Source organism: Platalea leucorodia (genome assembly GCF_965183815.1).
Source record: "Platalea leucorodia genome assembly, chromosome: 21".
Lineage (NCBI taxonomy): Eukaryota > Metazoa > Chordata > Aves > Pelecaniformes > Threskiornithidae > Platalea > Platalea leucorodia.
Window position 1 is genome coordinate 3,945,117 of NC_138843.1, and position 20,555 is coordinate 3,965,671.

Sequence of the window (20,555 nt, forward strand, 5' to 3'; positions counted from 1 at the left end):
CTGCATCCCAGCCCAAGCAGGGGCTCGGGGGAGTGATGATGTCATAGCCCTGCGTGACCTCACAGGGGCTGGGGCTTCTAATGGAGGCACTGGAGGGGACAGCCTGGTGCTGAGCCCCCAGGACATCGGCTTCTTCCCTCCACCACCTGAGCAGAGCCCATGGCTGGTGAGTGGAGGGGGTGCGTGGAAGGAACAGCCCCCCCAAGTCCTGGGGACCCCCATGTCCTGGCCCCCCCACCCATCCCACAGCCCAGTGAGACCCCTGGCCTGTCCCCAGCCCTGGTGGGACCGGGGCTGTCCTGGGAGCGGGATGTCCCCAGCCCTGGGGACGCAGACAGGCCCATCCTGGGGGGCTCAGGGCAGCAGGGTCTGGCAGCGGGGGGGTGCTGGGACCTGCTCACCCCGGTGGGATTGAGGGGCAGCACCCTGTGCTCTGCATGCCATGCAGTGGCACCCTGCTCTGTCCCCCCAGACCGGGCTGTCACCCCCACCACTGGTGACAATGGCCCTGGGGGACCATCCTCGGGTGCAGGACTGCGGTGTCAGGGGCTGAGCAGGACCCCAGGCCCCCCAGTGCGGCTCAGCCCCTCGCCCTGCACAGCTTGCCATGAGCTGGGTGCCCACCCATTGCACCAGCAGACCTCCCCATGCTCCCTGAGGGAGACAGGCACCAAGGTCCCTCCATGGGCACGGCTTGGCCCAGAGATGGCACTGGGGCTCCGTGGCACCCACCTGCACCCCGGGAGTCAGCGCTGTGCCCCCCTTGCAGGCAGAGCCTCCCTGGACCCCATGGATGAGGCCACCCCGCAGCAGTCCCAGCAGGTACCCCGTCCCCGGGGGCTGTGCCCCTGCTTGGGGTCCCACAGGTCCCTGGAGGGGACTTTGCGGGTGTCCCGGGGGTGGGTGCCTGACGGCAGCCCCTCTGCACCCCAGGCTGCTGCAGGCTCTGCCCCGAGGGGTCCCCCCACGCAGCCAGGGGTCCCCGAGGACACCGGGACCAGCATCCCCTCGGTCGTGGCCATCATCATCCGCGCCTTGCTGGGCCCCGCGGCGAGTCAGCTCTTCCTCCACGGCACTGAGCGGGCGCTGGCTACGTCCCAGCGGTGGCTGAACCGTTGCCTGCCCCTGGGCAAGAGGCAGGCGGGTAAGAGACCCCGGGGTGCTGCTGGGGGTCCCCACATCCCCCTCGCCCTGGGATGCTGCTGGGGGCCAGGGCACCCCATCTCCAGCCCCTCTTCCCCCGCAGCAGACAGGGCTGCAGAGGGGCCAGATTCAACGGATGGGGCTCTCCGGCACAGCGGCCTCCTTCCCCTCGGCTCCCTCTTCGGCAACGTCGGGAGCCGAGCCGTGGCCCTGGTGCAGCAGCTCTGGCAGAAGGGCCTGGACACCCACCTCGATGTGGTGAGAGCCTCCGCTTCGTGGTGCTGGGTGGGTGGGGGATCCCCACAGTGCCTGGGACCCCCGTGCCCACGGTGCCATTCCTCCCGCAGACGAAGGCCGTGCAGCAAGGCTTGGAGGAGCCGCTCTGCAACAGCCAGGAGACGTGCGTGCACAGCAACCAGGCACAGGCAAACCCCTGCCCACACCCTGCCTGTCCCGGCACCCAGGCAAGGCTGCCCCAGGGGTGCGGGACCCCCGTGATGCCACCGGGGCAGGTGCTGGCCGTGGGTCGGATGCTGGCACAGCGGCTGAGGAACACCCTGGTGCAGCTGCAGGCTCAGGTCGGGCAGCTGCCAGCCCTGCTGCAGCAGGCAGCGCGGCGAGCCCAGCGCGGCGTGGCCGAGGTCCACGGCACCTTCAGCCAGGCCGTGTCCCTGCGGGAGCTGCTGGGGACCGTGGTGGCCCAGGGACGCGAGGCAGTGGCCCAGGCCCGGGAGGCGCTGGTGGTGTTCCTGCTCCGGCACCCACTGGCGCCGTGGCTGGAGGATGCCGGCGAGCCTGCCGGCACGGCGGCACCACACACCACCCCACCGCACCCCCAAACCTAGGGGTGCCCCAAATTCAACCAGCCACGGCCTGAAACCCTGCTGCGTCCTCGGTGCCACCAACATGGCTCTGCTCACGTTCATGTCCGTGTCTTGGCGTTATTCCGTCCCCCGGTGCTGCCATCCGCGACCGTGGGGGCTGCAACAGCCGAAGGCGATGGGGGAGTTTGGGGGGGACGGACAGACCCCCGGCTCCTTGCTGGGGCAGCGCAGGGCTTAACCAGCCCCTCCTGGGGGGCAGCGACACGTCCCCATGGCCCCGTCCCCCTTCCCCGGCGTCGGGGGCCGGGCTGCCCCCGCGCCTCCCCAGCCCCAGGCTGGGGCTGAGCCCCCGGCCCCGCACCGGGCAGCAGCACCCGCCTCACCCCAGCTCCCAGCTTCTCACCCACCGCTTCCCAGCAGTTGGGCAACAGGCACGCGGGGCTTTTTTGTGAGGTTTTTATTTGGGTTTTGTTTACGGAGGGCTGGCTGGAGCGTGAAATCAGCCCTGGAAAAAAGAAAATAACCCTCTCCCCAGGGCAGAGTTACGGCAACAGCAGCCTCAAAGCGGGGCCGGGGCATCCTCCCTCCGCCACGGCACAAACAGGACTCAAGGACGCAGCGTCTGGTTGAGCTGGGAACATCTTTATTTGACATGTACAAAAGCTTCGAATCTTTGCAAAAGAGCAGACAGACAGACAGACAAAGATGCTGCCCAGCACAAGGCAGGATGCTGCCACGCTTCAGTCCCTCCCTGGCTGAGAGAGGAGAGAATACACAATATTTATTCTGTTTTTAACCCAAAAGCTGGTGCCCAGCCCTGCTGCCTCCCCCGGAGCAGAGGGAGCCGGCTCCAGCAGCTGCCTCCGGCCGCAGAGAAGGCGATGGTGGGGAAGGGGGCTCGGAGCAGCAGGGAGAAGCCCCCGGGGCCGAGGCAGAGCCCATAAAATCAAGCAGAAAGCAGCCTGGTTGGGCTGTCCCGCTCCCCTCGCCAGGGCCCGGCGGGGACACCCATGGGTGCCTGGTCCCGGCTGGTAGGGTGGGCCAGGGCCAGGGGGAAGGGGGGACCCGTGGGGGCATTTTCCAGCCCCGGCCCCGGGCAGGGGGATGCTCCTGCACTCCCCTCGTCACAGTCAGCGATGCCTCAAGAAACAGACACTAGGGCTCCTTGTGTTTTTCATTAAAAAACCCTTTATATTCATTTCATGTCGGTTGAAATCACAAGAAATTAGGTAAGGGGGAAAAACAAAACAAAACAAAACAAAAAAAAAAAAAAGGAAAAAACCAAACCAAAACAAAAAAAGAGGGGACAAATACAGACAACCAGCACAGCCCCCCCGCGGTCGGTGCTTTCGCGGGGCCGGGGCACAGGACAAGACCTAGGACATCAGCTACTGCGTGACTTAGTGAAGTAACTCAAGCAGGAGACGAGGCAGAGGCCGCTCTCCCTTCGTGGCCCCTCCGTCTCCTCCTCCGGGCGGGAGCCGCTTCCTCAGCTCTCCTCCGCATCATCCACAGCCTCTGACTCCCCGCGAGCCCTCTCCCGCTCCAGCCCAGCTCGCTCGGCCTTGGGATAATCCTGCACGCTGCTGGGGGAGAGCAGCTCAGTGAGCGTCTCCCCTGCCCATCCCCCTTCCCCTGCCCACAGCATTCCCTCATCCGCACTCCAGGCTCCTTCCCAAGCCGGGAAAAGCCCGACACAGCCCCCAAGAGCCCCCCACATCATCCCCGTGAGAGCCCAGCGTGGACGTGCACCAGATCCAGGAGGGCTCCCGAGCTCGCAGCTCTGCCCCCCGCACGCTCACTTGTTGTGGGTCTCCTCGGCGGACGCCTCCGGCTCTCCAGCTCCCAGCCCTTGGCTTTTGTCCTTCTCCTCTGTGCCCTCTGCTTTTTGGGACAGGGATTCACCATTCACAGGACCCGACAAGTCTAAAGGGAAGAGACAGGCTCAGACACTCGGGTCCCCGCGGCGGACCTCGTCCACACTGACCCACGAGGGGCTGGGCAAGCCGAGGACCCACGGGCACAGGTTGTCCCCATCCAGGCAAGGGACACCCAGCCGAGACCGAGGGGACCCCAGGTCTGGCCTGACCCCGATAGCTACAAGAAGGGCCCCCAAGACTCCATCCCCCAAGCCCAGAGGCAGGCATCAGAGCAGATTTTCCCCATCAGCTCTTCTGGGAAGGCTCTTGCAGCATCACCGGGACGTCCCCAGGCAGGGACCTGGCTACGAGGGTGGAAGATCCCAGTCACCAGTTGCCTGTGCAAGAGCCCAAGCCAGCGTCCAAGGGCGTCTCCGCATTCCTCCGTCTCCCTGGTGCCTTGGACCAGTGCTCAAGCTGGCAGCGAGGAGCCGTCCTGGCCCAAAAATCAGCCCAGAGGCACCCAAAGCCAGGGCGTGGGCGGTGAGGTTTGCCCTCTGCTCTCACTGCCGCGAGCCTTGGATATTCAGGCCTTTCCCACTCTTGGCACTCAGCGAACAAGGGACTGGAGGTGCCACACGTGGCTGCCGCTCCCCTCCGCCACCGAGGCCAAGAGCCACCCCTGTCCGTGTCCCTGGTCCCCAGCGGGACGGGCCGTGTCCCTGTCCGTGTCCCTGGTCCCCAGCGGGCCGGGCCGGGCCCTGAGAAGGGCCCTGGGATCGCTACGTGCCCGGACAGAGCAGGGAACCACCGCGGGGCGTGCAGGGAGCGTTACCAGCATTCGTCTCCTCTTCCCCCTTCTCATTCCGTGTCTCCCCTCCCGACAGCTTCTCCTGGCCCTTCTCCGCCTCCCCCTTGTCCTTCTCAGGCCCGGCTTTGTTGGCTTTCTGGATCGCCTCCATCTTTGGTCCCAGGACGCGCGACTTCAACCGGGTGTAGACTTCGGCAGCTTTCTCCATCACATCCTTGTTCGCTTTATAGCGACGGATCTGCACCAGAAAGAGGGAGGAGGGACGCCCTTAGAGCCGGGGTGACCCAAGCACGCTCCTCGCTCCCTCCAGGCAGGGACTCAGCCCTCTGCCCTACCTTTTTCAGCGTAGCCACCACGTCGGTGTGCTTCTGGAGGATGTGAGAGGTGACCTGCAGCGTGCCCAGCTCCTCCAGCGCATTCAGACACCGCTTGATGTCCTGCAAGGAGGGCACCAAGCTCAGAAGCTGCCTGGAAGTCTCCCTGTGGGCACCTGGGGCAGTGCTGCGTGAGCACGGTCCCCTGATGCCACCCAGCAAAGGGAAGAGGAGGCTCAGCCGGGCTGAGCACCGCCAGATATCGCAGCCGGGCAAGACTCAGGCGGTGGCTGAGGACACAGCGAGCAGGGACCTCCCAGGCCAGGCCAACACTCTCGGGCACTCACCGGGTTATCCACCTTCAGGGCAAACTTGATCTCGCTGTGAAGTTTCTGAAGTTTCTCTTCAACTGTGGGCTCTGGAGCAGCAAGAGAGACAGGTCGAGGCATCAGGCCACCGGAGGAGAGCACGGCACTGCCCGGAGCCCAGGACCTCTGCCCCGGCAAGGGTTTGGTTTCCTCCTGCATCTCCAAGGTCAAACACAGCCCCAGGGGCCTCTCTGAAGAGGATGGATTGGTGTGGGCCGAGATCGGGAGGGGATGTATATAGGGAAGCTCGCTGTCTCTGCACACCCTGTAAATACTTTCCAGCACGATGCCGGGACCACAGCAGTGCTGGGAAGGGCCCTGTGGGAAAGATCCCTCTCTTTCCTCGGGATGGGGGAACCAACCCTGGATCCCTTCTCTCCCTCTCCTCCCCTCTGTGACAGCAAGCAATGGCTCTCTCACCCTTTTTCTTCTCCATCCTCCTTTCGGGGATCAGGTCAGATTTCTTCCGGCCTCGTTCCACTTTCAAAGGTCTGTGGGAGGAAAAGGGAAGAGGTAAGATCATTCAGGTGAAACCACCCACTCGCTGCTGGGCTAACAAGAAGGCTGACGGCACACATCGGCGCATCCCCCCGGCCTGCCCGACGGTGCAAGCCAGGCAGCAGAGCCCTGCCACGCTCCACCCACGCTTTCACACACATCTCCCAGCTCGCAGGCAGACGGGAGCCCTGAGGCAGCAGCTCCCCCATGCCCCAGCTTCCCGGGATTGCAGAAAGGCAGAGCCCCAAAGCGATACCCCAAAGATCTTCCCCTGCAAGATGGAAAACACCAGGGAAGCTCAGCCCGGTGCCCCCCGACACCTTCCCCAGCCCCTTCAGCTCGAGGAGACAAGAGGGGAGGCAACAGCCCAGCCCCTTCACGGGCGCTGCTGGCCCAGGGGCAGCTCCACGGGGAGCCCCATCCCCACCCCGGGGTGTCAGCAGGGGAACGGCCCTGCCCCCGGAGGAAGAAAGCACCGATGCGGGGAGGGGAGATGCTGACTTGTTCCGTGGTTTCTCCTCTGCTCGGCCTCTCTTCTCCTTCTGATTTGGTTTCCTTGACAACTCCGAGGGCTGCTTCTTCGCCGGCTTCTTTACCTTGGAGGAGAGAACAATGCAGGCGAGAGCGGCAGAGCCCTCCCCGCTGCGGGAGGGAGACAGTGCCACGGCCCCGGCTGGGCACGGTCCAGCACCCATTGCACCACTGCTGCAAGTCGCTTTGGGTGCAGGGGCATCCCCCGCACGGGATAAAAAAGGACTCGGGTTGCAGCGCAGCGGTGTTCTGCTCCAAAACTAAATACCCTGGGACCTACAGTGGCCCACCCAGCCTGCAGTACCCGACTGGCAGACCCACGCGCCCTTCCAGACCGCAAGGTCTTCGGGCTGCTTTCCTGGCTCCCCCTCCACAGGAGGAACTCGCCAGGCTAAAAGGGCGACCTGGCCTCTGACCACGGGCAGCACGGTTCCTCTGAGCCCTCTGCAACCCTTCCCTGTGCTTCAGCCGAATCCGGCTGATGCTCCTCCAGGCTCCAGGGAGGGCAGGGAGCAAATCCAATGACTGTGGTGGGAGAGAGAGCATCACGGCGATGCGAGACCCACAGCTGGATGGGGCGTCCTGGGCCAGGAGAAGAACTGCCATTGGCAAGGCACGGATGTGCCTACGGACACAAACCCTCCCAGGGCTCCGTGGGCCACCCCAGGGTAACGCAAGAGCAAGACAGCAGGTCCCTGCCACTCCTGGAGGTTCCTGCTGACCTGACCTGAGAGGATGGGCTGTCTGTTTGTCCCAGCTCCCCACAGGTCTGTACTCACCTCTTTCTCCAGCTCCAGTTCAGAGTCCGAGGAGGACGGGGCCTTGGCCCGACCTTTCCGGCCCTTTTTGGCCACTTCATCCTCTGCGCTGCTGTCTGAGTCCGAGTGCATCTCTTCGCCCTTCTCCGCTTTCTCCTTCCTCTTCTCTTTCTCCTCCTTCTCCTGCTCCCGGAGTCGACGGATCTCTTCCTCCTGCTCCCTCTTCCTCTTCTCCTCCAGCTCCCGCCGTCGTTCTTCATCTCGCCTCTTCCACTCGCTGATGCGGTCCACGTCGCTATCGCTGTCACTGCAAAGGATGGAGCACATTTAGACCCCTTGGGCGGAGGGGAGGTGGTGACCCTCCAGCGTCCCAGCTGATCTCACCTGTCGCTGCTGGAGCTGGTCGGGACACGCTCAGGCTTCGGTTTCCTGCCACGGGGCTTGGGAGGGGGTTTCTCAGCTGCAAGACAACGGGGAGATGTTCAGCAGGAGCCCTGGTTGTCCCTCTGTTAAAACAGCCACAAACTGGGGGGGCAGAAGGCTCTTCAGGTAGGGGCTGGAAGGCATCCACAACAGAAGGGGACCCCAGAGCCTCGGGATCCCCAGCCTCACATGCTCTCCAGTCCCCTGAGGAAGCCAGCGGTGGTGGAAGAAGCTTCCTTGGCGTTACCTGGCTTCCTGCCCCGTGGAGCCTTCTTCACAGACACATCCGAGTCTGAATCAGAGTTGGAATCTGACTTGGTCATGTCCACAGTTGCGTTTCCCATTTCCGAATCCGAGTCCACTTTGGAGTCTGAGTCGGAGCCGGACTCCACTTTCTGCAGGCACAGAGCGGGGTTGGATTGGGGGGTTTGCAGCGGCTCAGCAGCGTGCCCCAAAACACAGCAGCACGGGGCACAACCCTTCTCCGAGGCAGCAGCGAGGTCCCACCTAGCGCTGGGCCCGCACCCAGCCCATGGCAGAGCCCTGCCACCCCCCGGCCCCCCTCTGGGCAGCACCGACCCCAGACTCCTCTCCAGCTTCCCTCCCGCTGTGCTGCAGACTGGGGGTCCTTTACCTTCTTCTTCCTCCCCCCTGCTGGCATCCTCCGGGGAGCCCTGGCCACTGGCTTCTTCTCGGGAGTGAAGTCCTGGAGGAAAACACGGATAGGAAGAAATGGAGAACAGTCTCACGACGGTTTCAGAAGCCAGTCAGGTTCCCTCAAACTGTTGCCCCCCCCAGATGGAAATGCTTTTCCTCCAGCCCTTTCCCCACCGCCCTGCCAGCCTCCATACAAGTGTATCTCAAAACCCTCTCACCTGGTCACTGTTTTTTTCCGACTCGGAAGATGTTTCTGAGTTCTCCTCTTCTGTCAGGGAGGGGCTGCCCTGATCCAGGTCACTGGAGGATTTCCGAGGCCGTTTTGCCACCGGCATCTGATATCCGAGAAGTGACAACGTGAGAGAAGCCCACTCCCCCTCCACCCGTAACAGAAAGCCGACACTTGCTGGGAAGGGGCTTCGCCCAACTCTTCCCGACTGGCTGCAAGAGCAGCCCCGTACACTCAGAAGAGATCTGCAGCTCTGGCTTCTCCTCTGGGCTGCAAACCACACCAGGACTGGGCCGTCCCACCACCTCACAGACAACGTGAGACAGCTGTGAGACCCCCAGACATGCACCGAACCCCATTTCCCACTGGAGAATCCAGAGGGAGTTGGTTTCTTCACCACCTCCTGCCACGGTAGGTTTGACATGCTGCATGGTGGACGAGAGCTCAGTGGCGGACCCAAGGACTGCATCGGCGTCCTCCTGACCAGGACACCCTCCCGTCCCCGCTGCACGGAACCGCCTCAGCCCGCACTCACTTTCATAGCCAGCGATTTTCGCTTGAGCCCGCTGTGGTCACTGCCTCGATCTGAGTCCTCATCGCTTTCCATTTTCTCCGTGGCGACTGCAGCCATGGCAGTGTCTTCCTCATCGTCACCTGCATCGCTTCCCCCCATCGGGTCGTTCTCGGGAACATCGCTGTCCGAGGAGCTCGCAGGCTAAAGACAGCGGAGAGGAGAGTTGTGTTATCACCCCGAGGGGCCTGTGGCATATCGGGGGGGAGAGGAGAAGGGGCACAAAAGGGTGACGAGCGATGGACGGCAGCGCTGAGCAGAGAGGTGTGCGTGCAGAGGAGCATGGGGCAGCCTCCCCTCCCGGCACAGAACCCTTCGGCATAGCTCTGGGGCAGGGGGACAACGTGACCAGCCCTTCAACGAGGATGCTCAGTCGACCCCCTTCTAATTCCCCTGCACCCCCTTCCCACGGCCCCTCACGCACCACCCCGAGACCACCAGCAACACCTTCCCTCTGGATCCCCCGGCTCGGCTCCCACCCGCTGCTGCCGCCTCGCTCCCCTCTGCCCCCCATCCTCGCGCTCTGCCTCGACCCGACAGCCCCTCCTGGGTGAGCGGACCCCAGCCCTCCTCTGCCCTAACGGCGCCAGACAAGCAGGGCTGGGTGGCCCGGTTCAGCCTCTCCTCCAGCGTCATGGAGCGGCCGTTCTCCTCCGGTGGGCTGGCCACCAGCCCTCGACTCGGGTCAGGCCTCTTCCTTCTCAGACGGCTTCACCCACAGCACATCGCCCACCTTTCCCATGGGACCTTTCCCATGGGAAAGGTCCACACAAGAAGTCCAGCGTGGTGGCCACTCTTCCCAGTTGGGATCTTCTGTGTCCTGCTCCCTCACTCCCACGTAGGGAAGGTCTCCTGGCTTCTCACCAGCCCACCATGAGGTTCCTCATGCGGGGACATTGCAACCAAGGGGTTTCCTAGAGCTGCGATTCTTCCAATGCCGGAGCCTTCCTGCTGGAAAGCCTCTCCTTGTCCTTGACTGTTCCTGGCACCTCTTTCATTTAGGTCACAAAACCAAAAAAGACCTCTACTTCAGTCTCTTCTTCTGCTCCTCCAGGCATTTTGGCCACAAACCGCAGTTGGCGTCGGTGAACCCTCAGCCATGCTGGGGCCGCTGGCATTGCCTCGGTCCCTCAATCGCAGCAGGCCCTTCACCAACGGGTTTCTTACCCCTGCTGGGAGTTCACAGTGGAGTCCCCGGACAAAGCGGGTGCTGCCTCCCTGACCATCACCAACCTCCCGCCCAAAAGCTGAAGTTCTCCAGGTTTTCAAGCATCTCCATGGTCTCACCTTACCCTACACCTGTGGTCTTGGGTCCGACCATCTCCCACAGCTACTCAAACCACATCCTCTCTCCTGCACTGGCAGCGGCACAGCCGGGGGGGCTCATTCCCTGAGCCTGCCTACCTCTAGACCACCTTGGCCTTGTAGCTCACCTTAAAAACCTTCCTCTGCCTCTTCAGACCAACTGCCTATGAAGCTGCTTTGGACGCCTTCTTTGAAGATCGCTATACAATAAATTGTATCACACAATTATGGTTACGAAATGCCCACGCAAGCAATTGAGAGCAAAGAGCTGTCTCCCGGCCTGCTCTGAAGCCCGCTGAAGGAGCAGCCCAGCGGCTTTTGGCTCAGGACCTCAGAAATGGATGAAGAGGGGGACTGCCCAACGCTCCACACGCAGGTCTGGAAGCTGGGGACAAGCAAGCCTCAAGCTCTCGCTCTGACAGCGAAATCCTTTGTGGTTTTGGGCAAGCGGCACAAAGCACATCCCCGGTTCCACCTTGAAGATGGGGAAAAGGTATCTTCCTCCAGAGGAGGAGGAGGAGGAGGAGGGCTGAGCCCCTCAGGAAGGGAGAGGGCAGGGAAGGGAAGCTACTTCAACCCTGAGAAAGCCGATCTGCGAGCTGGAAGTGCGTTGGCACCATAGCAATGAGAAGCAGAAAAGGAGGCGAGCGACTCGGAGGAAAGGAGAGATGGAGGCGCCGGCAGCCCACGTCCTCGCTGCCCCCCCGCCGCGCGAGGCCGCACTCACCGGAGGGGCACTGTAACTGGCGTGAGGGTTGTTCTGGATTTCCCACAATCCCTCGTTGAAGCCTTTTCTCTTGTTTGGTTTCCCATATTTGTCTTTATATTTTTCATAAGGGAAGAGATCTTTAGGGCCCAAGAAGGCGCTGGAGAGAAACAAAGCAGAGGTGAGCCCGGAGCAGAGGCAGCGGGACAAAGCCCAGAGAGGGGAGCGAGGCAGCGCTTACGTCTCGTGGGTGCCGAAGAAGAAGATGGGGTACTTGTTCGGTGGGGGTTTCACAGCGCCGTCCGCGATGTCATCGATCTGAAAGGAAACCCAAAGCAGGAGGTGGTCAGAGAGAGCAGCTTGAGAACGTCCTCTGCGAGGCACGTCAGCCCCGGCTAGCAGCGTCGGCCTCCGGCACCCGCACCCGCCTGGAGGCAAGCACGGCAAGAAAGCACCCGGATGGGGACCTTGCTATGGACAAGAGTCCCGCTGCGGCGTCGAGGCCCGGCGGGATCTCTAGAAGAGTAACAGAAGGGATCCGGCACGGATGCTCTATGGCTAGAGCTCGGCGCGAGGTCGTCTCTCCGCTGCCGGGCTCAACGCCCGGGGAAATGCGGGCCTTGTGCTACTCCCCAGAGATCCATCGCACGGGCCGCCTCGGGGGGGGACGCCCAAGCGAAGCCCCCTCCAGCCCGGGGTGGGGGCGATTGCTCCAACGGGGCGGCCTGAGGGTCCTTCCTGGCTGGAGACCGGCCGCAGAAAAAGCCCCGCTGCCAGCGGGACGCGTGGGCCACCCCATCTTCTTCCCACGCGCCGGCTCCAGCGCCCGTCTGTCTGCTCCACGTGGTCTGGGCTGCGGGCAGAGCCGCAGGCGGGAGCCTCGGGGTCTGCAGGGGCTGCCCCATGTGCTGGGGAGGTCTTCAGGGCAGGGGAAAGCCTTCCCCAAAAGAGCAAGCGAGCTAAAGCAGGAGGGGCTGCAGACGCCGGCAGCGCGAGGGCTCTCCTGGAACGACCGAGTCCTCTCGGCGCCAGGCCAGCCACGACAGCGTGGGGACGGCATCCTAGATCTCACGGCGTGGTGCAGCCAAGCATCGTTGTCTCCGGCACCCTGAGCCTCCCCGGTACCTGCCGGCCCCGATCCCACACGGTTTCCACCTGCCAGTCTCTTGCCATCGGACACCTTCAAGCAGATGAACCCGCCTCGCCCTCGGCTGCCACTGGGGACCACCACAGACCCCCGTCCGAGCCCCCGAGCCGCCTCGTGCTCCCCCGGTCAGCACATCCTACACCGGCCCCCGCTCTGCCCACTCCTCCGGGTCTCCTCCAGGCACCGCCACGGCACAACGCTGTCACCCGGCCGGCGGGACCAGTCGTCCCCCACCACACGCGCTCCATCGCTCCATCCGCACCCCCCAAACTGCACCGGTACCCTCTGATCCCGCACCTCGCGAGCGCTCAGCCGCAGTCCCCCGCACGCATCGCACCCAGGTGCTGTCCCAGCGCGTGTGTCCCCCGTCCCCACCAGGGGACATAGCCCCGGACCCCGGCTCTGTCCCCCACCCCTCCCCAAACTCGGGCCTCCTGCTGCTGTCCCCAGCAGGGGACAGAGGGTGGGTGACCTCCAGGCTGGGAAGGGGAATGGGGGTCTCTGGAGGGGCAGGGCCCCGCTGGGCAGTGGGAGGATGAGGATGAGGAGGGAGGGCAAGGGGCAGGATGCGTCCGGGGTGCTGGGGCAGGGGGTGGGCTGAGGGACACCCCCGTGGGGTCGGGGTGCTTGGAGCGCCAGGGTCCCGGGGTGCAGCAGGGGAGAGGGTCCCCAGGCCAGGGGTCCTGGTGGGTGAAGCAGGGCTGAGGCGCCATGCAGTCACCTGAAGGGGGTCAGGGTCTCCCCTGGGTGCCATTGGGACAGGAGCGGGGGGTCCCCGGTCCCCCTGCACAGGGTTGTCTAACACCCTCCGGGTGAGGGGACCCCCAGGTCTCCCCCACCCCTTGCCAGGTACAGGCATCAGTGTGGGACCCCCCCCTCGGCGTGGGTGCCAGGACAGGACCCCCAGCCTGGTGCAGGATCTCCCCCCCGTACAGGTACCAGCATGGGACACCAGTTCCAGTCTTGGACCCCCATCCCGCTCTGGGTTTCTCCATCCTGGTACAGGTGCCAACCTGACACCCTGCTCCCGGGATCAAACCCCAGTGCCGGTACGGGTGCCCACTGGTGTGGGACCCCCATCCCAGTGCAGACCCCATCCCGGTACTGGGCTCGTATCCCAGCATGGGTGCCCGTAGGGGATCTCCATCTCAGTACTGGGCCCTCATCCCAGTACAGGTGCTGACACGAGGTCCGCCATTCTGGTACAGGATGCCCTATTCCCATAACGGGTCCCCATCCCAGTATGGGTACTGGAACGGGACCTCCCATCCCGGTACGGGACACCCCATCCTGGTACCGGGTCCGTGTCCTGGTACAGGTGCCGGTACGAGAGCTCCCATCCCGGTACAGGACATCCCAACCTGGTACAAGTGCTGGGACGGGACTCCCCATCCCAGTACGGGTGCTGGGACGGGACTCCCCATCCCAGTACGGGTGCTGGGACGGGACTCCCCATCCCAGTACGGGTGCTGGGACAAGTCCCTCATGCCGGTACCGGGCCCCCATCCCAGGACAGATACCGGTATGGGTCCCCCATCCCAGTACGGGACACCCCATGCCGCTACCGGGTCCCCATCCCGGAATGGGTGCCGTTATGGGATCTCCATCCCAGTACGGGTGCTGGGACAGGTCCCTCATGCCGCTACCGGGCCCCGATCCCGGGCCAGGTGCCGGTACCAGGTCCCCCATCCCGGTACCGGGTTCCCATCCCGCTACGGGTACCGTTATGGCATCTCCATCCCGGTACGGGCCCCCCACCCCGGGACAGGGGCCGGTACGTATCCCCATCCCGGTACCGGTCCCCCAGCCCGGTACAGGGTCTCCATCCCGGTACGGGATCCCCGGCCCGGTCCCCCCCCCCCCGCCCCGGTGCGTCCCCCCGCCGGCGCGGTCCCGCGGTCTCACCCGGGCCGGCCAGTGCGGGTAGCCCTTCATCTTGGCGAAGACGAGGTCTCCGGGCTTGAAGCTGTGCGGCATGGCGGCCGCGGGGCGGGGCGGCGGCGGCGGAGGCCCAGGCCGCGGGCAGCACCGGGCAGCGGGGCGGGGACGGCCCGGCCCGCAGGATGTCCCGCCCCCGCCCGCGGCGCCAGCTCCCGTTGGTTCAGCGCCGCGTCGCTCCGCCGTATCGCCCAATGGGAGCGAGGCGAGGGCACGGTGAGATAACGGGATTGGGCCGCGCCGCTAGAGGCGCGGAGGAGGGGGGCGCGGAGGGGCGTGGCCAGAGGGGGCGGGGGAGGGGGCCGGGGGTGGGGCCGGGGCTGAGGAGAGGGGCGGGGGGGCCGGGGCCATAGGGGAGGGACGGGGCTATGGGGTGGGAGACGAGGGCTGCGGGGGATAGGGCAGGGCCATAGGGTGCGGGACAGGGCTATAGGGAGGGGGCCGGGGCTATAGGGTGCGGGACAGGGGCTATAGGGTGGCGGATGAGGGCTGTGGTGTGTAGGTCAGGGCTATAGGGAGGGGGACAGGGGCTGTGGGGTGAGGGACGGGGCTACAGGATGTGGGACAGGGGCTATAGGGTAGGAGACAAGGGCTGTGGGGTATAGGTCAGGGCTACAGAGTGAGGGACAGGGCTATACGGAGGGGGAACAGGGGCTGTGGGGTGTGGGAGAGGGCTACAGGGTGGGAGACAGGGCTGTGGGGTGTGGGAGAGGGCTACAGGGTGGGAGACAGGGCTGTGGGGTATAGGTCGGGGCTACAGAGTGAGGGACAGGCTATAGGGTGAGGGCCAGGGACTATAGGGAGGGGGAACAGGGCTACAGGGTGTGGGAGAGGGCTATAGGGTGGGAGATAAGGGCTGTGGGGTATAGGTCAGGGCTACAGGGTCTGAGCCAGGGGCTATAGGGTGAGGGACAGCGCTATAAGGAGGGGGCCAGGGCTATAGGGTGTGAGCCAGGGGCTGTGGGGTGAGGGCCAGGGGCTGTGGGGAGGGGCCCGGGGGCACACGGGGACCCGGGGGGTTGCGCCCGAGGGCGAGCTCCGGCCCCCGCCACCCCTTGGGCCCGGCCCGGGGACGCGGCCCCGCCGCAGCGCGGGCTCGCCCGAGGCCCCGCCGGAGTCGGCCGCTGCCAGCGGCCCCGCGGGCGGGGGCGACCCCAGGGGGAGCGGGGAGCGTCCCGGGGCGAGGACGGGGCGGCGGCGGGGCGCCGGGCCTGCCGCCGGGCTTAAAACCTGATCCGGGCCCAGCTGAGCCCCCCGCCCCGCCGCGCCGGAGGACCGCCGAGGTCACCGAGTGGCGGGCGCCTAGAGCGGCGGGGCGGACACGCCCCTTCCGGTGGCGGTGACGCGGGCGGGGCGGTCCCGCTGCCGCCGCCGCCGCCGCCGCCATGCGCAAGTTCTTCCAGGAGATCAAGACCGACCTGAAGTTCAGAACGGCGGGGCCCGGACAGAAGCTCTCGGAGCCGTCCCGGTACGGGGTAGGGGGGGAACCTTCCGGTAACGGTGGGCCCGGGGCGGGGCGGTGGACGCCGGCCCGGGGCGCTGCCGGCAGCGAGCGGGGCCGACCGGGCGGGAGCCGGCCCCCTCCGCCCCGCTGCCGGTGTCCGCGGCCCCCGCAGCCGCCCTGGGCCCGGTGCCCGCCGGGGGGCCACGGGGCCGGGGCCGAGACCGACGGCCGTGGCCGACGCTCGCCGCGGTGCCCGGGCCGCCCGTCCCGCGGGGGCCGACACTCACAGGGCAGCGATGCAGCCGCACCGGGGCAACCGGTTCCCCGCCTGCCTCCTCCCCGGAGGGCACCGGCCCGGTAACGACCGTCCCGCGTCCGTGGCCAGGTCCAGGCGGGCGCGGTGGCGGAGCCGTCGCCGTCCCGGTGCGGTGGCCGCCCACTGAGCTCTGCCGCTGCCTCCTGCCCAGGGTCCCCAAGGAGAAGCCGAAAGCCGAAGCGGCACCGAAGCCCCGCCAGGGACCGACGGACGAGGCGCAGATGGCGGCGGCGGCGGCGCTGGCCCGGATGGAGCTGAAGCCCAAGGCCAAGGCGCCCTCCTCCCAGGAGGCCATCAAGAACCAGGGTAGGTTCCAGCCCTCCGGAACCCGCTGACCCTCCGCCCCGTCCGCCGCCACAACCCGGCTTTGTCTCTCGTAGTGAGAAAAGAGCTGATGGCCGAGGCGGCTGCGAGCGGGAAAGGGCTCTCTGCGGAGGAAAAGGTAGGAGAGACAGGGCTGTTCCCTGCTCAGCACCCTTCTGCGCTGCGGTTCCTCTCCTGTGCAGCTGTGCCAGCATGTTTAAGAACAAAAAAAAAAACCCACAAAACCTTCCTGGGCTCAGCTCAGTCCCTGGCTTTGTCTCCTTTAGGACCTCGCATCCCCGGACGAGGAAGGGGCAGCCGCCCCCTCTGTTTCAGGGGTCTATTTCGTTTGCCCATTGACCGGTGCGGTCGTGAGGAAAGACGAGAAGGAGAAGCACATCAGGGAAGCCATCCAGTCGGTAAGCACCACGTCTGCCTGCTGCGCCGCTTCCCTTCCTCCTGTTTGAACTCGGTTTGTGGCGCGGGTGCCCTCGAGCACGGCAGCAGCGACCTCTCCACCCCTCCGCCTTCTCCCTGTAACATCTCCACCGTCTCCCCAAGGGCAACTCCGTTCTGCTGCAGATGTAGAAATGCCTGTCCGAGCACCCTCCCTTCGGCTTGCTGGAAATGCTGGGACTGGGAACTCCAGCCCTGTACTGGTTTTGGCTGGGACAGAGTTAATTTTCTTCATAGTAGCTGGGAGGGTGCTGTCATGTGATGAAAACAAGGGTGATGACACACTGGAAATGGCTGAACTGGGAAGCAGTGAATAAATTGCTTTGCCTGCACGCACAGCTTTTGCTTTACCTATTAATCTGGCTTTAGGGTTTTTTTTCCCCCTGCTTTTACCCTTCCAATTCTCTCCCCCATCCCACTGTGGGGGGAACGAGCGTGGTGCTGAGCTGGTCGGGGTTAAACCACGACAGACCCGCACCTCCCTTTGTGCAGAATAACACCAGCTTCTCTCCTTCTCCCCCAGTATTTCTCCGTAGACCCGGTGGCTGCCTCGATCATGGAGATTCACACCTTCAATAAGGACCGGGAGAAAGTACGAGCGGGCGTGGAGACCATGGCCAAGTACGTGGGCTGCGCTAGTAGGCCCGAGCACGCAGGTAGCTTGTCCTTTCCGTGCAAGGCTAGCAGGCAGGTGGATTTTCTTGCTGCAACCAGGCAAAGTCAGAAGAAAACCAAAGCCGAACACTCCAACAGTCTTAACCGTTAGTTAAGAAATAAGGTCAGCATCTCAGAGATGTTGTAAGAGTTGGTCCACTCGTCCAAGGGGTTCGGGAGCTGCTGGTTGAGATCAGCCACCCCTATCTTCTCTCTGGCATGGGCACGAAACACTGATGTATTTTACTTTCCTCAGCTTTTTAGCTCTTTGTGAGAAATTCTATGAGGTTTTTCAGTCTCTTCTTACACCTTGGGGTAGTGTGTCCTGAAGTGCCGGCTTTGATCCACGCAGTGCACTCCTCTTTCTGCAGATACCTGGATAATATCTATCTCCATCCAGAGGAGGAGAAGTACCGGAAAATCAAACTGCAGAACAAAGTGTTTCAGGTGAGGTCAAGACTCCTGCAGGTGCTCTGCCTAGGAACGTCCTTGCCTGGAGCAGACTACATCTAAATTCTTTCCTTTTCTTCCAGGAAAGGATAAGCTGCCTGGAAGGGATACACAGATTTTTCCAGGCTATTGGGTTTGAAACAAAAACACTGCCTGTTCCAGGACAAGGCAAGAAATCTAAGTGTATTAAACCGGAGTCAGGAGTGTGGTGGTGGTGGGAGATCCCAGGGGAGGCCAGCGAGGCAGCGCTGGTTGTCGAGAGCGCTCCACAGGCTGCAAAAAAGGCTGTGACAGAAACAGCCGCTCACCCTGCAGTTTCCCTGTTAAGACATTACATTTTCTGGAGATCCTTGCCCCTGTATTTCATACATTACTCCTGTAAAAAACAAGAGACTCAAATCCTGTCCCTTTGGTTGTAGAGACCACAGAGGAGTACTATGTGCTGAAGGAAGAAATGCTGACCAAGTTGGAAGACCTCAAGGACTACAAAGAGCAGCTTTTAAGCTCTGAGCCGGTGAGGGCCCAGCTGGATCGCCAGCTCTGTATATTTAAACCATCACCCGAAGCGGCTCGGTTTGAGCTGCCAAATGACTTTTACAACCTCACTGCAGAAGAGATCAAACGAGAGCAACGGCTCCGGTGAGCAGGCTTCGGAGGAGGGCCCTGACCGCCCGGGGGTGCGCGGTGCCAGCCGAGAGTCTTGTGCCTCTCCTTCACGCTAAAAATGGCCTTCTCTTTAAAGGACAGAAGCAGTGGAGAAGGCTTCGATGCTGAGGACGAGAGCCATGCGAGAGAAAGAAGAACAAAGGGAAATGCGGAAGTACAACTACACCCTGCTGCGAGTCCGGTTTCCCGACGGATACATCCTCCAAGGTAAAAGACTTCTTACCTTGTCTTTGTACACCCCCAAAAGCTTCTGAGAATACTTGTAACGCAAGAGCTTGAATAATAAGCAGGCTTGAGGTGTGCTGAACGCAGCTGGTAGAATAAAGCAACAAAAAGCAGAGCGGGGTGATGTTTCTCTAAGAACTCTTCCCGTCTCCGAGCCCTCCGCCTGCCTCACCCGCGCAGGGTTGGGACTCTAAGCCAGGGCTGAGTGGAGAGGGAAGAATCTCAAGGCGCTGTTAATTAAAGCGTGCTCTTCCCAGGCTACCGCGAGCACGCCGGACTCATTAGAGCGGTTTGTTATAGTAACCAGCGTGAGGTTGCCTGTGTGGTGTCAGGCCATACAACAGCATAAATCCCCTTCAAATTTTGCAGTAGAACTCTGGAATCATTTCAGGCTTTCCCAACTCTTTGTTACAGGCTGGCAGGGGCTTGCAACGATTGAAGTAATATTTTTCTTTGGGGATTCTGCTTTTATACTTCTCAGCTGAATCAAGGCTGTTTCTGTGTCACTGAAGTAGTTCATAAAGTTTGCATCAGTACGCGAGCCCCACGAAACCTACCACAAAAAGGTTAGATTTGGTAAATGCCAGACTCTCTCTCTCAATCTCTCACCTTGTTTTCTCGTGGCAGGGACTTTTTACGCACGAGAATCAGTATCTGCGCTCTACAACTTTGTGAGAGAAGCGCTCAGAGATGACTGGCTGCCCTTTGAGCTGTTGGGACCTGGAGGTCTCAAACTGACTGATGAGAACTTGGCCTTCAATGAATGTGGGCTGGTGAGTATAAAATAGAAAAAAAGATAGCCAGTACCTTCCACAGGGGTCTTTGGGTTGTCAGAGTCTTCTACTGCTCCTAACTTAGAGAAGTTTGTGTCTTCTGCTCTCAGTGCTGTGAGTTGTGCTCTGGCCCCTTCTTTTTAAGCTGAAAGAAGTGACTGCTTGAAGGCAGGAGGTCTGGAAGGAAGCCCAAGGCCCTACCTCCTGTAGCAAATGCGGGTCGCAGGAGTTGCCAGCAGCTCTATCACAGGGTTAGCGTCCACGCTGGGAAAAGAGGGAAGGCAGCAACTGCGAGGCAAACGCTGCTCTAGCACAAGGCTTCCAACAGAAAGCCCAAAGCGGCATCCCCTAGGGAGATTCTTGCAGAAATCCACACTTGTCCTTTTTAGTTGGAGTGCTCTTGCTAAGTTTTTCCAGGTCTGTGAACATACACAGCATGTTATGAGGTCAAAGTATAACATTGCTATAGCTTCGTAACACAGCCTTTTCCGTTCCAGGTGCCCTCAGCCCTCCTGACTCTGGCCTGGGACGCAGCAGTCATGGCAGACATCCAGGCGTCGGGAGAGGAGCAGCCAGCAAGCCCCCTGAAACCAGAACTTCTCTCCAGAGTCCAGACGCTGTCATAAAATAAAGGGGAGTGGACTCAGTGCTGGTGGTTTTAGACTGTTCCCTCATTTTCCTGTACTGACTGTTGGAGCTTCCAGCTACGTGACCTCAGAAATGACTTTGTTTTAGCTCTGCAGAGCGGGAGTCTAGATTCTGCCATGTCACACCAACCTTGCAGTCACCTCCACCACTCCAGTAGCCATACACCAAGGCAATCTTGCCCAGTAAGACACTGACAGGACTGCTCTGAATGGCTTTAAAAAACCAAGTTTAGCAGTGACTGCTTGAGGTGTTTCCAAGACCATGAAGAAGCACCACTCTCCTCCCTTGGAGGAGGGATGAGGTGCTAGTACTAGGCTGGATTACCAATCGATTGAGCCTGGATTATCAGGCTGGGCTTAGAACTCAGCTTTTCCTTTTGCTTCTGTGTGCACTGTAACTCCTATTGGAGAGAATATATTTAGATAAAATTATGCTTAGTCTGATTAAATGGAATATTTAAAGACTCAGTTCTGTTCAAAGTTACTGGAATTGCACTGCTCTTAGAGGTCTGAAATGCAGACGAGCTCCAGTCAGTGCT

General features: G+C 62.4%; 2 protein-coding genes across 4 annotated transcripts; one reads left to right on the forward strand and one right to left on the reverse strand.

The window, feature by feature from the left end:
* Positions 1–2,588: 2,588 nt before the first annotated feature.
* Positions 2,589–14,182, reverse strand: HDGFL2 (HDGF like 2). Of its 2 annotated transcripts, none has more exons than XM_082331071.1 (16): positions 14,050–14,182; positions 11,239–11,315; positions 11,019–11,157; positions 8,951–9,130; positions 8,405–8,521; positions 8,164–8,235; positions 7,777–7,924; positions 7,491–7,566; positions 7,128–7,413; positions 6,319–6,413; positions 5,740–5,810; positions 5,299–5,369; positions 4,973–5,074; positions 4,662–4,875; positions 3,770–3,893; positions 2,589–3,550 (listed from the first exon to the last, which is right to left on the reverse strand). In XM_082331071.1, the coding sequence occupies exons 1-16, from the start codon at positions 14,119–14,121 to the stop codon at positions 3,457–3,459; spliced, it is 1,938 nt and encodes a 645-aa protein (XP_082187197.1). In that variant the 5' UTR covers positions 14,122–14,182; the 3' UTR covers positions 2,589–3,456. The 2 variants fall into 2 exon arrangements, with proteins under 2 accessions (XP_082187197.1, XP_082187196.1); XM_082331070.1 differs by having other exon boundaries at positions 2,589–3,553.
* Positions 14,183–14,857: 675 nt separating this feature from the next.
* UBXN6 (UBX domain protein 6) lies at positions 14,858–20,480 on the forward strand. Of its 2 annotated transcripts, none has more exons than XR_014230309.1 (11): positions 14,858–15,550; positions 15,994–16,148; positions 16,223–16,284; positions 16,433–16,564; positions 17,125–17,222; positions 17,627–17,702; positions 17,789–17,873; positions 18,125–18,344; positions 18,453–18,578; positions 19,224–19,369; positions 19,867–20,006. XR_014230309.1 is itself a non-coding variant. In XM_082331343.1 (11 exons), the coding sequence occupies exons 1-11, from the start codon at positions 15,468–15,470 to the stop codon at positions 19,993–19,995; spliced, it is 1,317 nt and encodes a 438-aa protein (XP_082187469.1). In that variant the 5' UTR covers positions 14,862–15,467; the 3' UTR covers positions 19,996–20,480. The 2 variants fall into 2 exon arrangements, 1 of the variants encoding a protein (XP_082187469.1); XM_082331343.1 differs by having other exon boundaries at positions 14,862–15,550; positions 18,448–18,578; positions 19,867–20,480.
* Positions 20,481–20,555: the final 75 nt, after the last annotated feature.